The sequence below is a fragment of the Sinocyclocheilus rhinocerous genome, unplaced genomic scaffold, assembly GCF_001515625.1.
Source record: "Sinocyclocheilus rhinocerous isolate Xijiao unplaced genomic scaffold, SAMN03320098_v1.1 scaffold735, whole genome shotgun sequence".
Taxonomy (NCBI): domain Eukaryota; kingdom Metazoa; phylum Chordata; class Actinopteri; order Cypriniformes; family Cyprinidae; genus Sinocyclocheilus; species Sinocyclocheilus rhinocerous.
In genome coordinates this window covers 755,267-768,516 of record NW_015629505.1, presented here as the reverse complement: position 1 = coordinate 768,516, position 13,250 = coordinate 755,267, and the positions used below count along the sequence as shown (strand labels likewise).

General features: G+C 37.8%; 2 protein-coding genes across 2 annotated transcripts in view; one reads left to right on the top strand and one right to left on the bottom strand.

The window, feature by feature from the left end:
• Positions 1–3,200: 3,200 nt before the first annotated feature.
• mtpap (mitochondrial poly(A) polymerase) lies at positions 3,201–12,097 on the bottom strand. The gene is made up of 10 exons (XM_016550933.1): positions 12,070–12,097; positions 11,081–11,359; positions 10,701–10,861; positions 10,360–10,587; positions 9,090–9,314; positions 8,153–8,361; positions 6,713–6,939; positions 5,234–5,326; positions 4,983–5,056; positions 3,201–4,117 (listed from the first exon to the last, which is right to left on the bottom strand). Exons 1-10 carry the CDS (start codon positions 12,095–12,097, stop codon positions 3,764–3,766), a joined length of 1,878 nt encoding a protein of 625 aa, XP_016406419.1. The 3' UTR covers positions 3,201–3,763.
• Positions 12,081–13,250, top strand: part of LOC107738976 (mitogen-activated protein kinase kinase kinase 8-like) — a 9,417-nt gene continuing 8,247 nt past the window's right edge. The window contains exon 1 of the mRNA XM_016550916.1: positions 12,081–12,426. Within this exon, the coding sequence (XP_016406402.1) occupies positions 12,395–12,426 (32 nt within the window). The 5' untranslated portion in view covers positions 12,081–12,394. The remainder of the gene's footprint in view (positions 12,427–13,250) is intronic.

Below are 13,250 nucleotides of genomic sequence, written 5' to 3'. Positions count from 1 at the left end.
AAGGTTTCCAGCACAACCATTTTCAACTGTGAAACATAAATGTTTCTTGAGCACCAAATCTTCATATTAAAATGATTTCAGAAGTCAATTTTCAAGACATTTCATGTGACACTGACGACTGGATTAATGGCTTCTTAAAACTTTGCTTTGCCTTCACATGAATAAATTACATTCTAAAATATATTAAAATAGAAAACATTTATTTTGAATTGTAGTAATATTTCACAATATTAAAAATAAATGCAACCTTGGTGAGAATAAGTATGAACAATGCTAATATATGAAGAAACCCTTTTAAAGCTGGCAAGCAAGACCTAGACGCAAGGTCCAGTAAGCTGTTTTCACCCATCATTAGTAACTGTAAACTGACTAAATTTTTAAACAGAGACAGGCCTCTTAAATGGAGGCCTTTCCAGACACTCATATTGTGTTAGTACTGCCTGTATTGCAGCCAGGCCCTCAGCACCAGAACAGCAGACAAGAGAGAAAGAGAGAAATGCCATCGACCGGCATAGCTCTCTCGTTCCACTGAGGATCGACTTTTGGTGCCAGGCTCAATTAAGCCTTGCTGAGGTAGAGAACTAAAACAATGGGCATTGTGGGTGCACACAGAGGCCCATTCTGATAATTGAACTTTAGTGTGTGTGTGTGTGTGTGTGTTTGTGTGCACACGCTTGAGCTCGCTAAAAGCAACAACAACAGGCCAGGACTTTCCACCAGTTTACTGAGCTAATGCTATTGGCTGGTGCAGTGCAGTGCAGTGCAAGAACTGTGTCAGCTTTCTCAGATTCTCTTGATCCACAAGGTGCTTTGGGAAAAACAAACAGCAGGAGGTGGAAAGGCAAAGAACAGATCTGGAGACAGTGAGATCTGGAAACAGATTGAGAGAGGACAGAAGGAAGGATACTCTATGTGTTTTGGTACTACATGGCAAATGATTGGCACAAGCACAAGCTGTGGAGTTGGAAACAGGACTATAGCACACTCTGTGGACAATGGACTTGAAAAGGAAAAGGAAGTTAGATTACGCCTGGGTGTGAATGATATTACATGAGAGATTGAGATCATGTGATTATAGTCACACAAATAATTGATACATATCAGCTGTGGACATATTAAAGTATCATAAAAGTGTCAAAGATGCCACACTACTCACTGCCTGTAGAGGTGTAAAATAATATCTGGAGCATTTTATAAACATCCAAGGCTTTAAAATGGTAAATTGCACCTAACCAGCAAAATCCTCTGAAGATGTTGTAAATAGCACAGGTTTTGACTGAAATTCCACTAAGGCGGCAAAGCCAAGACCATTTTCATTTCATGTTGTTTTTCCTGCAAATCCCCCGTGTTTTTCAAACCCTCAAGCCACCTTTCCAAAATTCTTTCAGGCTCAGGAGAAAAACCTACAGCCAAGAATAAGCAGAAGGAACGAGAGAAAGAAAGAAAGTATATATTTTGTACATACTCAAAAGCAAACACTCTATGGGTAGTACGAGAACTGTTGGAGAATATGACTAAAACACATCTCCTTTGGAGCCAGGGCATACCAATCATCATATTTGAAGGGGTTTGTTTAGTTTGGCAGCAGGGTGAAGAAAAACAATTGTAGCATAACCTGACGAGTCTTACACTCAGTGGAAGCCTCAACCCGTCTGCTGACTCAGAGGTTGAACAAACACATGCCAAAGCAAAATAATGGTTTATATGTGGTTATAATTCAAATTATAAAATGAATAGACCTGGTTATAACACACACACACACGAGCGTTTAGGGCCAATAAGATCTTTTATGTTTTGTTATGAAAGAAATGAATACTTTTATTCAGCAAGGATGCATTCATCATGAGTGTCAATTGACTTTTACATTAGAATTTTATCTTGAACACCAAGTCAGCATATTAGACTGATTTCTGAAGGATCATGCATTTTAACATCCACAATTTACTTTGTTGTATTAACAGACCCATACAAACAATAAAAAAACGTACCTTTTAGGGGGCACAAAGACAGCATTCACAGCTCTGCAAGTCCTAAGCCATCACTGTGTATACGGTGACTGTAAGAACCCTTATGAGGTATAAATGACTGAGCTGATAAACTATTGTGAACAGTTTGCTGCCATGCAGATATAAGCTCATAAAGTCCAAATGTCTTTCAGCTGTTCGGATAAATCCACAACTAAGCAGCTCTGGGTGGGATTTCACCTGTGTAAGTGCATAAGGATTTTGAGTACTTATTACTCTATCACTCCATCCTTTGCCTGTCTTAAGGAGCCCATGACCTTCCTCAGGTTCTCATACAGCCACAGTTCAAATTCAGTTCAGATGGTTTAAAGGTGACAAAATTGTAGTTCTCTGGCTCTCAGTGGAAGGAGTAAGGTTAAGAGAAATGGTTTCCACTATACTCTTTGACCTCTAACCTCATCAAGTTGAGTGGTAAAAATGTCATGAACATTAAAACAACTAACTAGCACTCCCAGACTTTACACTCTTTCATCTTCTACCACTATAGTTTTCTTCCCTTGCTACTAATCGTCCTCAAAACACTCATTTCCTCTCTATTTGCCAACACTCTACAACTTTTTTCCATCAGCTCACTATCTGTTTCCTGCCCTCCCCACCAAAGTGCTGTAGTTCTCCACCTTTCCCATGTCTTGTTCCATCCATCTTCTCACACTTACCTTCCAGTTTATTATGAAAGCCATCCTTATATTGAGATATAGTCTCAATGACGAGAAGTCGCAATTGTAAGATAAAAGGTAACGTCACAAGATATCAAGTCTCATTGTGAGCCTAAATGAAATGAAGTCTCAATTGTCAGATATAAAGTCAGAATTACGAGAAATAAAGTTGCAATCGTGTGAAACAAAAGAGAATTTAGGTCACGTTAGGTCAAGTCTTACTGTGAGATTTAGTCACAACTACAAGGAAATGATGCTCCAATCAGGAGAAATAAAGTTATTATTGTGAGATTTAAAGTTGCAATTGTGAGAAAGTCACATTTACGAGGAGATTAAGTCCCAATTATGAGCAATTAAGTCACAATTCTGATATATAAATATTGAGAAATAAAACTAATTTGTTCACTCTGTGGCAGAAACAGGCTTCTGTAGTTTATGAAACATTCAGACACTTATTTTTAAAGAGTATGGGAAAAATTAGAAATAAAGAAGCCCAAGAAGAAACAAACAGTAATGGTCTGAACGCTACTTTGTTTTAATATCTTATAAAACATTTAGTTTACGGTGACTGTTTATTCTTTTTGCAGTTCTCACAACACCATGATACTGATGTAAAAACATGACATGACCTTTGCTTTTACATAGAGTCATTAGGCCATTGTATTGATATGGCAACTCAGAGAAGATGGAGTTTGTGTGTGATCTAACAATCACAACTGTTCCATGCAAGCTGTTTAGTGTTCAGAGGTTCTGCTCCACTTCTCTGGAAACCGTAATGATTGTTGTTATCAGATCAACCATTAAACTCCATTTTTCTAGGAGTCAAAGACCGCAGTGGACCTCTTCTTCCTATGTTATATCATGTTGGAATCTACAAAGTTTCTCTTTCATGTGAAATACTTGAGTAGAACGGAAACTGAGCTTAGTTTTTTTTTTACATTTCTTAAAAGACATACAGATTCTGACTGTAGAAATATATAAACTTCACGTTTGTTCCACTCTTTGGGCATGTTGGTCATTTAAATTTGCTCTTCAGAAGACTTTTCCTGTGCTCTTCGGGGTGAGTGAAGTTTATTCACCATATCACCTACTAGAGTTTGCACTTCCTTTCTTTGCTACAGTTTCACCACCTTTAATCTTCAGAGAGTCTAACAGGTTCTTTATTCTTGAGCTAGCTGGTTCCAGTTTTCTCTTCCTGCGACTTTTCACCCCTGCTCCTGAGGTGACTGAAGGGAGGAGAAGTGCGGCGAACCCCCACGGTGAGTCCGAACTTTGGTTAAGAATTTCCTTCTGCTGGAGAAGCCAAGCACTTTCACGACAAAGTGCCACGAAACGTTCTAGCTGTGTTGCATTAACATTCTTGCTAATGTTTAGAGTGGTTTCAAATGGATTCTGGATATACAAAGCTGTCGTTTCCGGTTTGGTCTGCTCCTTTCCCTGGTGAAAGAGATATAAAGCAGGATATTTAAGCCTTCGGACACTTAAAGGCACAGTATTAACACATCAATTGCATCAGCATTTTCACTCAATTTGTTATACTGATAATTTAATGTACAAAAACAACAACAACAACAACAAGTATTAAATTGGAAAAACAAAATAAAAGCATTTTCATTAGTGGTCTCAGACATATAGACCCCAATCACTGCAATCAAAAATATTAAATCCCCAGAGACTTTAATAATATGAAGGGATTGGCTGTGAAATGTTCTTGAGTGATCTGTTCAGTCTTCAGATTTAAATCTCATTTAAATATTTAATGGAATTTGAAGAAAGCAGTGGTGACATGAAAACCAAAGATTATCAGTGATTTCTGGAACCTTTTGCACATGAGGTATGGGCTAAGATTCCAGTAGAGAGCTGCTGTAAGCAGAAACCTGTAATCACTTAGAGGTAACGCTTATTGGACATGATAAAGAATAAAAGATTCTCTACAAAATTTGAGGGTTAAATCATTTTGTACATGAATGTTGCGCCAATTCGATTATTTTTTTCTCCATTTTTCATCAACTTCATAAATCTCAGAATCACTCAAATGTGTATTAATAAACTTTCTAAAATACTTTATTGATGCTTTGGTTGAATTGTTTTCCTAAACCTTTGTTTACGGCAGCAGAACGTCTTACAGGTCAAGGGAGCTGAATAGATTTGATTGCAACTGCATATCTGTGTCCACTGCAGACAGACACTTTCTTTGAATTGACTGCCCTCTGGTGGGCATTTGTGTAGGGTCTGCTAAGACGTCAGCAGTGTCCTCTGGGAGATTGCGCATGGATGCTCATGTCGTCGGTGGATGACTCACCTTCCTGATATTGACCGATGCCTTGTTGAAAGGAAAATTGCCATAAAACTCAAAGAATTCCTGCAACAGTTTCTCTGTGGATGAAAAAATTAAAACAACAGAAAAATAAACAGCAGTGTCATTAACGCTCAATAAAAATTGAATGCATTACAAAAGCATCACAGAAATGAGCCATCAGAACACAGGTGAAAAAGTAAAACCTTTGATTAAGTTTGTGTAAATTATGAAAACCATCCATGTGCTCCACTCACCTAATGTGTCTGTGTTCTGCTGCAGTGTAATCTTGCTAAGGTCACTGACAATAGTGCAGTCATTACCCTCAATGACACACTTATCCGATGGTCCTGGAAAGTGCACACACACAAAGCATAAACATAATTTGAGCGGCCTCCATATAGTAATGGATTCTGTATCACTATTGTGGCATCACTGTCCTTGACCCTGGCAGGCCAAAAAAAGAAAACGATTATTGTGTGTTTAGACAGTCAGCTCAGAGGAGAGTCATATAGTGTGATGTATCCTGAGCTACTATACTTTACAGACGATGAGACAGCAGTGTCTAATGTATTTTACATACAGGATATATATATATATATATATATATATATATGATTGTAGTTTAAAAATTTGAAACTGGAATTGTGCAGTCGTATTTTCTGAATACTAATCACTATTAGCTGAGCCACTGATGCACTCCCAAACATCTGACACACTTTACCCAACAGCTGCCATTTTGAGAAAATGCTTCATTTTTAACTCATAACTATGAATTATGAGGCTATGGAAAATAATTTACAAGGTTTTATAAAAGGGCAGTTTGACTTGTAAAATCAAATGTTAGTTCAAAGCAAATAATCCAAGCCATCTAGAATGTATGTATATGTATATGATGGGCTCATTCTAAATATATACTGTTACTCTAAAGTTTGGGCTCTGTAAGATGTTTTAATGTGTTTGAAAGTAAGCTCTTATGCTTACCAAGGTTGCATTTATTTGATCAAAAACAGCAAAAACACTAATATTGTGAAAAATTATGATTGAAAATCAATGGTTCCTATTTTAATATATTTTAGAATGTATTTATTTACATGAAGGCAACGCTGAATTTTCAGCAGCCATTACTCCAGTCTTTAGTGTCACATGATCGTTCAGAAATCATTCTTATATAACAAGAAACATTTATTATTATCACTCTTGAAAATGGTTGTGCAGCTTAATTTTTTTTTCTTTTTTGTGGAAACCTTAATACATATTTTTCAGGATTAATAAAAAGTTAGAAAGAACAGCATTTATTTGAAATAGAAATCATTTGTAACAATGTAAAAATATTTACTGTCACTTTTGATTAATTTAATGTATCAACTTAAATTGTATGGTCACATGAAAAAAGGTATACACAGTTTTCTAGAGTAAGGGGCACCACAGCTTTCCCCACTGACCTTTAGAAAGGTACAAACAACACTGCAGCTGAGGAAAAAATGGCTTTTTGATATTTTAATCTAGTTCTTTTTTTTTCTTTTCAATATTAATTTTCGCACTCTTTCTCTGAATCTGAGCATACTTGAGGCAAACTCATCTGTAACAGGACAGAACATAATAAGAGAACCTATTTCAGTCATATCTGTTTTAACCAAAAGTGTAGTTACTGTCTTTTGCCTTTGTATGGCAGTATAGTACAATAGACAAGAAACTGCAGAGAAGCATGGCTGTAAAAGTACAACTGTGTATACCTGCCAGCTCCTTCAGTCGGTCCAGTGTGGGCAGTATGGGAGGATTCCTCTGCTGTAGAAAGAAAACTACCATGACCGTTAAAGAGAAGTTGGTGATCCATGCTCCTGGAATACTGCTTGTGATGCTATGAGCCCTAGCCCAGCACCGCACACTGAACACCAGATGCCGAGCACGAGGGTCCAGCTGGCCGTAGAGAAACAGCAGTTCTGAACTCTTCATCGCCACCCTGCACACATGAGAACGTTAAACCACAAAACAAGTCTTAAGTCACTGGGTTATATTTGTAGCAATAACCATAAATACATTGTATGGGTCAAAATTATAGATTTTTCTTCTATGCCAAAAATCATTAGGATATTAAGTAAAGATCATGTTCCATGAAGATATTTGGTAAATTTCCCACTGTAAATATTTCATTTTTGATTAGTAATATGCATTGCTAAGAACTTTATTTGGACAACTTTAAAGGCGATTTTCTCAGTATTTTGATTTTTCTGCACCTTCAGATTTCAGATTTTCAAATAGTTGTGGCCAAATATTGTCCTACCCTAACAAACCATACATCAATTGAAAGCTTATTTAATTAGCTTTCAGATTATGTATAAATCTCAATTTCGAAAAATTTACACTTAAGACTGGTTTTGTGGTCCAGGGTCACAAATAAAACAAAACATGGGTTTAGGACTGGACTATCTGTTTGATTAAAATATTGAAGAATATTTGGAAAACCTGTTCTATCTGGTGCCACTAGGAGTGCACTGCACATCTATATGACTTTCATATCATATTTAAACTATTAAGTCATATCAAAATAAGCAATTCAAATAAGTATACAAATATCTAAATAAGTGAGTAAATAAGAAACAATCACAGACTAGAAAACTGTCAAAAAATACAAACTAAATATTTTGCTATTATTCATGTATAAATGCATGTTATTAGCAAATACAAATTATTATCCTGTCCCTCAGAAAAAAACAAAAAATCAACAACAACTAACTTTTAATAATATGAAATAAATGCATTTCATGTTCCCCAGTCTTTTTACTCCTGTGTTCATACATCCTCCACCATATATCCATCAAGGGCAAATAAAGGTCTGTGTTTCTCATTATGCACATTCAGTGCCCCTCTTTAACCCACAGCTTGCCCCATGAGGGGTCTCAGCGCAACAAAAACTGCTGAGCAGGTTTCTGTGCATTACTGGTGCGTCACATTCTAAAAAGGAAGCATAAGAGTGACCTTTGTTTTGGGGAAGTGTAAATGGGAGTGAGAAAATAAGCTGGCAGCCCTTAACGCCCACAAAACAACACTTTAAAAGTCTTTGTATGGGACTCACAGGGATTAATTATTACTTTCCTTTTCAGCTTCTGAAGTCTTATTTCAAGATGCAGTTAGAGTATGGCTAATTATGTGACACGTCATTCAGCAGACATTACCTGTTATTGGCAGTGAGATCACACTGAAAGCCAGAGGGTTGGTGAGCAAAGCGGACAAGAGGACATCGAGCTTGGAGAATATTCTGGACGCCCACACATCCAGGGCCGAACTGGTCTACACATTTCCCAATGACTGAGAGGATACTCTGGGTCACAGCCCGCTCTGATGCTCCTCTCTTCACCTGGTACTCCAGAGACAGTCCTGAGCCCTGTTTAAAACATTACTGCATACAGTAATCAATGAATTAAAAAATATCACTGCTATTGTTCTAACCTTAATTAATTGTAGAAATGTAATGCATATTTTTAATTGTAGACATAATGGCTTAAAATTGACCAGAACATTGAAATTGTATTATTTAGTCATGCAATTTTAATATTTTTTAATGACATACAATGACAGCTATATAGTACTATAAAAGTTGTCTTTTAATTATTAAGTAAATATAATGGGCGATATATTGCATCACCAAAAATTATTGAGGTCATGTATATATATATTGCGCGATAAGTCTATATATTGATTATTGCGACAGGCCTACTTTCAAATATCAAAAAAAATAAATCTAATCAATAACTAGGCAAAAACAACAACAAATGAGATTTTCACTCTTCATACTGAAGGGGAACTTAAAAGGACAGTTCACCCAACAATGAAAATTCTGTGATCATTTACTCATTCTCATGTGATTCCAAAACTAAAACTATAACAACTATATGACTGACTTGACTCTGCAGTTTTGATTAATGTCTCAGTGGTCTTTGTCTGATTTAGAAATCAAAGCTGTTAGGTTACAAACATTCTTCAAAATATCTTCATGTTCCAAGTCATTCAGGTTTGCAATGACACAAGGATAAGGAGGATGAGCAAAAGACAGAATTCTGGGTAAACTAGCCCATTTAGATTTAATCTACTTAAGGAGTCCACAGCACTGACCTTTTTCTGGCTTGTTGCATAGATGCCGTCGAGATCCAGAATCATGTCAACATCACAGCCAAGTTTGCCAAAGCTGTTGACAGTGGAGCCAAAAGGCCTAATGATGCATTCTGGGAAATATGCTCCAGCTATGTCTCGAAGTAGAGAACAAACAAGAAAGCGCAGACTGACGTTCTCTTCTGTGAGCTCTAAGGCCTCTGTCAGACACTGTAGTTGCTCATCTATCTGTGGAAGAAAAGTGAAGAGAAGATGCATATTTGAAGCTCCATCTAGCAAACATAAAAAAGGAGCCGCTGAACACATCTCCCATTCCAATTTTTATCCTTTTCCATTAGACTAATCATATGTCTTGGTTTAAAGGTCCCATATTAAATTAGAAATTTGATCGTATATCTGCTGCCACTGCCAGACAAAAACAGACGACAGCTGTGGCTAAATGCGATAAAACGAGCAGATTGGACAGAAATGATCGTCAAAAATGCTCACGTTTGCAGCGCACACTTCTTATCAGAAAAGGTTCAATAAAGTATTGTCTTTTGTTGTTATGGGAGCGTCTACATATTTCTTGCCATACAGTATGTCTATGTTTCTTCTTGCATCTCACGACTATGTCGTATATGAAATAATGTCTGTGTGCATGTGTGTAAAACAACAAACTGACAATTTATATATAATTTGTAATTGTATATACATTGTTGTTATTAATTGTGGATGGAACAATAATGTAGCTGTAAAAATAGTTGCCTGCTGAAATTGAAATGTATATACATCTTCATCATGACTAGATAGACACGGCGAGTTTGTCTTTACTATACATGTTAGATGTGATCCACCTCATAGTAACAATCCTGTCAGATCGTCCATCCTCTGAGTGAGAGTGTAAAGTTACAGGTCGGCCGATCTGGTTTCATTGTTAAACTTAACCTTTTCCACGTTTCCCTGTTGTTGTTGCTCAGAAATAGCATGGACGCGATGTTGTCTGGGGGTTTGACAAAAGTAGAGTGGGACTGTGGGCGGTGCTCGGGGTGGTGACTGAAGGCGGCGACTGTGTAGTTATGACGTCAACTTTTTACGGAAGTCACAACGGTTCGTGAAAAATCACAGCTACTTTATGCAGGCTGTGTGAATTTTACTGTGGAATGACTGTTTTAAAACTTATATGGTAGTTACATAGCACCTAAACCTCAGTTATCATGAAAAAAGCCAGGAAATTTCAGTTTTGACAATATGAGACCTTTAAAAATGAACATAGCACCCACGGAAGACTTACACTGTCCTTTTCCGAGAGCAGTTGGCTGATTTCATTGATGGATGGAGGGGACTGCACTTTGAACTTTGGCATGGGATGATTGCTCGACTGACTGCCTGGCCATTTTAATGACAGCAGGCGAGATTTGAAAGGCACTGCAGCTTCATGCTCAACAGCTGGTATATTAGTGCTCTCCTTCAACGAGGCAATGCTCTCTCTGCTGGAGAATTCAACCACTGCATATGCTCCCTACAGAAACAGAATCACATGATAAACAATAATTCAATTTCAGATTTTTGTGATCAAGCATCACGTGACTTCTAGATATAAAACTTGTAACTGTATAGTTCAGCAACACTTACGTAGCTATTGTAGAAGAAATGCTTGTTGATTGTCCCATGTTTAGACAGGTAATCTAAAAACTTCTTTTCGTTGATCTTAGACGGACAGCTGATCAAAACCGACCTTTCAGCTTGTTCTCTTCTCTCCTCTTGGATTGCTTGAAATGTTTTACTCTCCTTGGCTTGCGTGATTAAAACGAAAATGGGGCAAGTCGAAAGAGGCTTGAATTAGTTATTTCTATCACGATTTTTTTTTACCATGAGAAGACAACTTGGTATTTACTTTTAACATAAAATGGCAGATGAAAACATATACACGTTTTACAGCTGTCATTCCCAATACTTAATTGAGATCACTTGCTAAATGTCATGTCTACATATCTACAGAAAAACAATGTTACCTGCTTTCGCTGTCTTGTTCTCTGTCTGGGCTTTGATTGCCGATGTAGTCGAGGTGAATCTTCCTAGCGTTTGAGTTTCCAAACCAAAACAAAATCTATCAAGCCCTCCGAAACCCCCGAAACGTAACCTACACACGACAGAGGAGGCCGCCATTGTTGATTTGAGATGGGCGCGTGCGTACACATTGCCTCTACGGTGGCTGTGAACGGACCTGCAGTGCTGCGTTGCGAATTTGGAAAAACCCGAAAATGTCAAGCTATGGCTGCAGCCCGGGGATCCTCAAATTTGAAAATGCCTACTTAAAAATAGTGTTGGAGATTTTGACTAATTTAAAAAAGTAATACTTTGAATTTGTTCGCCAACGGATTCGTTCACTGATTCATTTTAGTGACTTTTTCTGCAAGTTCCCATGTTATGATGTAGATGCCGTCACGTCAGTCGAGTCCATGGTCGAGTCACAGTTCATTCATTTCATTCACAAGTGAAAGTGAGCTATTTACACGCCTAAAACATTCAATTATGGAAACATAACGGCCAGCTTACTTCTTTTCAAATAAAAAGAAAAAGAAAAAGAAAAAGCAAGACAGACACATAGCAGTTCATTCCCGTGACTCGTTCACCAAAAGATTCGTTCACTGATTCGTTTAGTGGTCATTTCTGCAAGTGTAACGTTACAACCCAGACAGCAAGCAGTGTCGGCTCAGATCCGGCCCACATCTGGCCCGCATGGATTTCACATGGGCCAGATGTGGGCCGGATCTGGGCCAAAACTATGTTGCTGTCTGGGAAGGTATGATGTTACTTTACATCATTCACGAACGAGTCACAGTAATTAACGAAAACGATTTACTTATCTAAAAGATTCGTTTAAAACGATTCGTTCATGAACAAAACGGCACCTATGCTGCGGACTTCACTAATTTGCATACACTTTTTGAGATTGACAAAGAGCAATAAAGTTTTAAAGCTCATATCAAAGGGCACAAACGTGTGGGTCTTTCTTTATAGCGGTTCATACTAGTTTATGCTTTTCTTTGCTACCGCAAGATTGTTACAATGTGCAACTTTTTCTCTTGCGTATCATGAAGATGAAAGCGAATGACATCCTTCTTCTTCCACGGAACATTCTGATAGGGGACTGTGGCAAAATTAAAGCAGATACGTGACCTCTCAATGAGAAAATACCTCTCGTTGAAAAGAGAAAACGAAACCTCAGCTGACGTAGGCGCCGAGCGGAGGCGCGGCTCACATTCCTCTTATCTGCGAGCGTCAGTCTGTAGAGCTTCAGTGGGAACTATGGACAATCAGTGAGCATGTGCCCTGCTGTTATCACACTGACCGAGAGGTAAGCAAACGACTGGTATTTTATAGATATTATATCATTGTATATGTCGAGCAGTTAGTACTATTATCATAGTTTGAAATGTACACCGCAGGACAAGCAGGTTGGTCATTGGCAGTGACTGAAAACCTTGTCAGCTGCCTATTTCTAGTCTACGGAGCCCGGGAAGTCACCTGTAGGAGAAAAAAAAAACAATCCGTGGCGACGGTTTTGCAATCCGTCCCCTCAGTTTATAAACCGTACTCACGAATTCTTAAACTGTTCCCTCGGTTTAACAAATCGTGCCCACGGATTAATAAACCGTACCCACGAATTTCCAATCCGTGCGCTCAGATTTTGTAAACCGTACCTTCGGATTTTGAATCCGTACCCACAAATTCATAATCCGTGCGCACGCTTTTGCAATCCGTTCCCTCGGGTTTGTAAATGTAAACCTGATGCAAACTCATGGATTTGTGGCCCCGCCCCCACCGGCAGATTCAACCACGGTGCGGATATTGTGTTTATTAAACATTATTTTCCATAGTAGCCTATGATACCATGATCCGCACTCACAAAATAGTCTTCTTTTTAGCGTTTATTTTATATTAATCACCAATAGGACAAAACTGTGTTTTATAGTCTAAAATAAACGCTAAGAAGAAGAATAGAAAATTTCCTGAATAAAAACGATAGAGTTCCGAGAGAAGAAGGTAAAAAGCAATACAAAACCAATAATGTACCGGTTATGTTGTCATTCCTTTGCTCTCTAACTGAATGCAATGTTATAATAGGCCTAGTTATTTAATAATAACTTTAACAGTGAAGCATGCATCTAACTCTGGGGG

Excerpts from the sequence above, each read along its gene's own strand:
- mtpap (XM_016550933.1), bottom strand. The coding sequence starts at position 12,097 with ATGAACCGCTATAAAGAAAGACCCACAC. Across the intron at positions 10,862-11,080 it reads GAACAAGACAGCGAAAGCAG|CCAAGGAGAGTAAAACATTT; the intron begins GTAACATTGTTT and ends TAATCACGCAAG. Across the intron at positions 4,118-4,982 it reads CATCGGTCAATATCAGGAAG|GGAAAGGAGCAGACCAAACC; the intron begins GTGAGTCATCCA and ends CTCTTTCACCAG.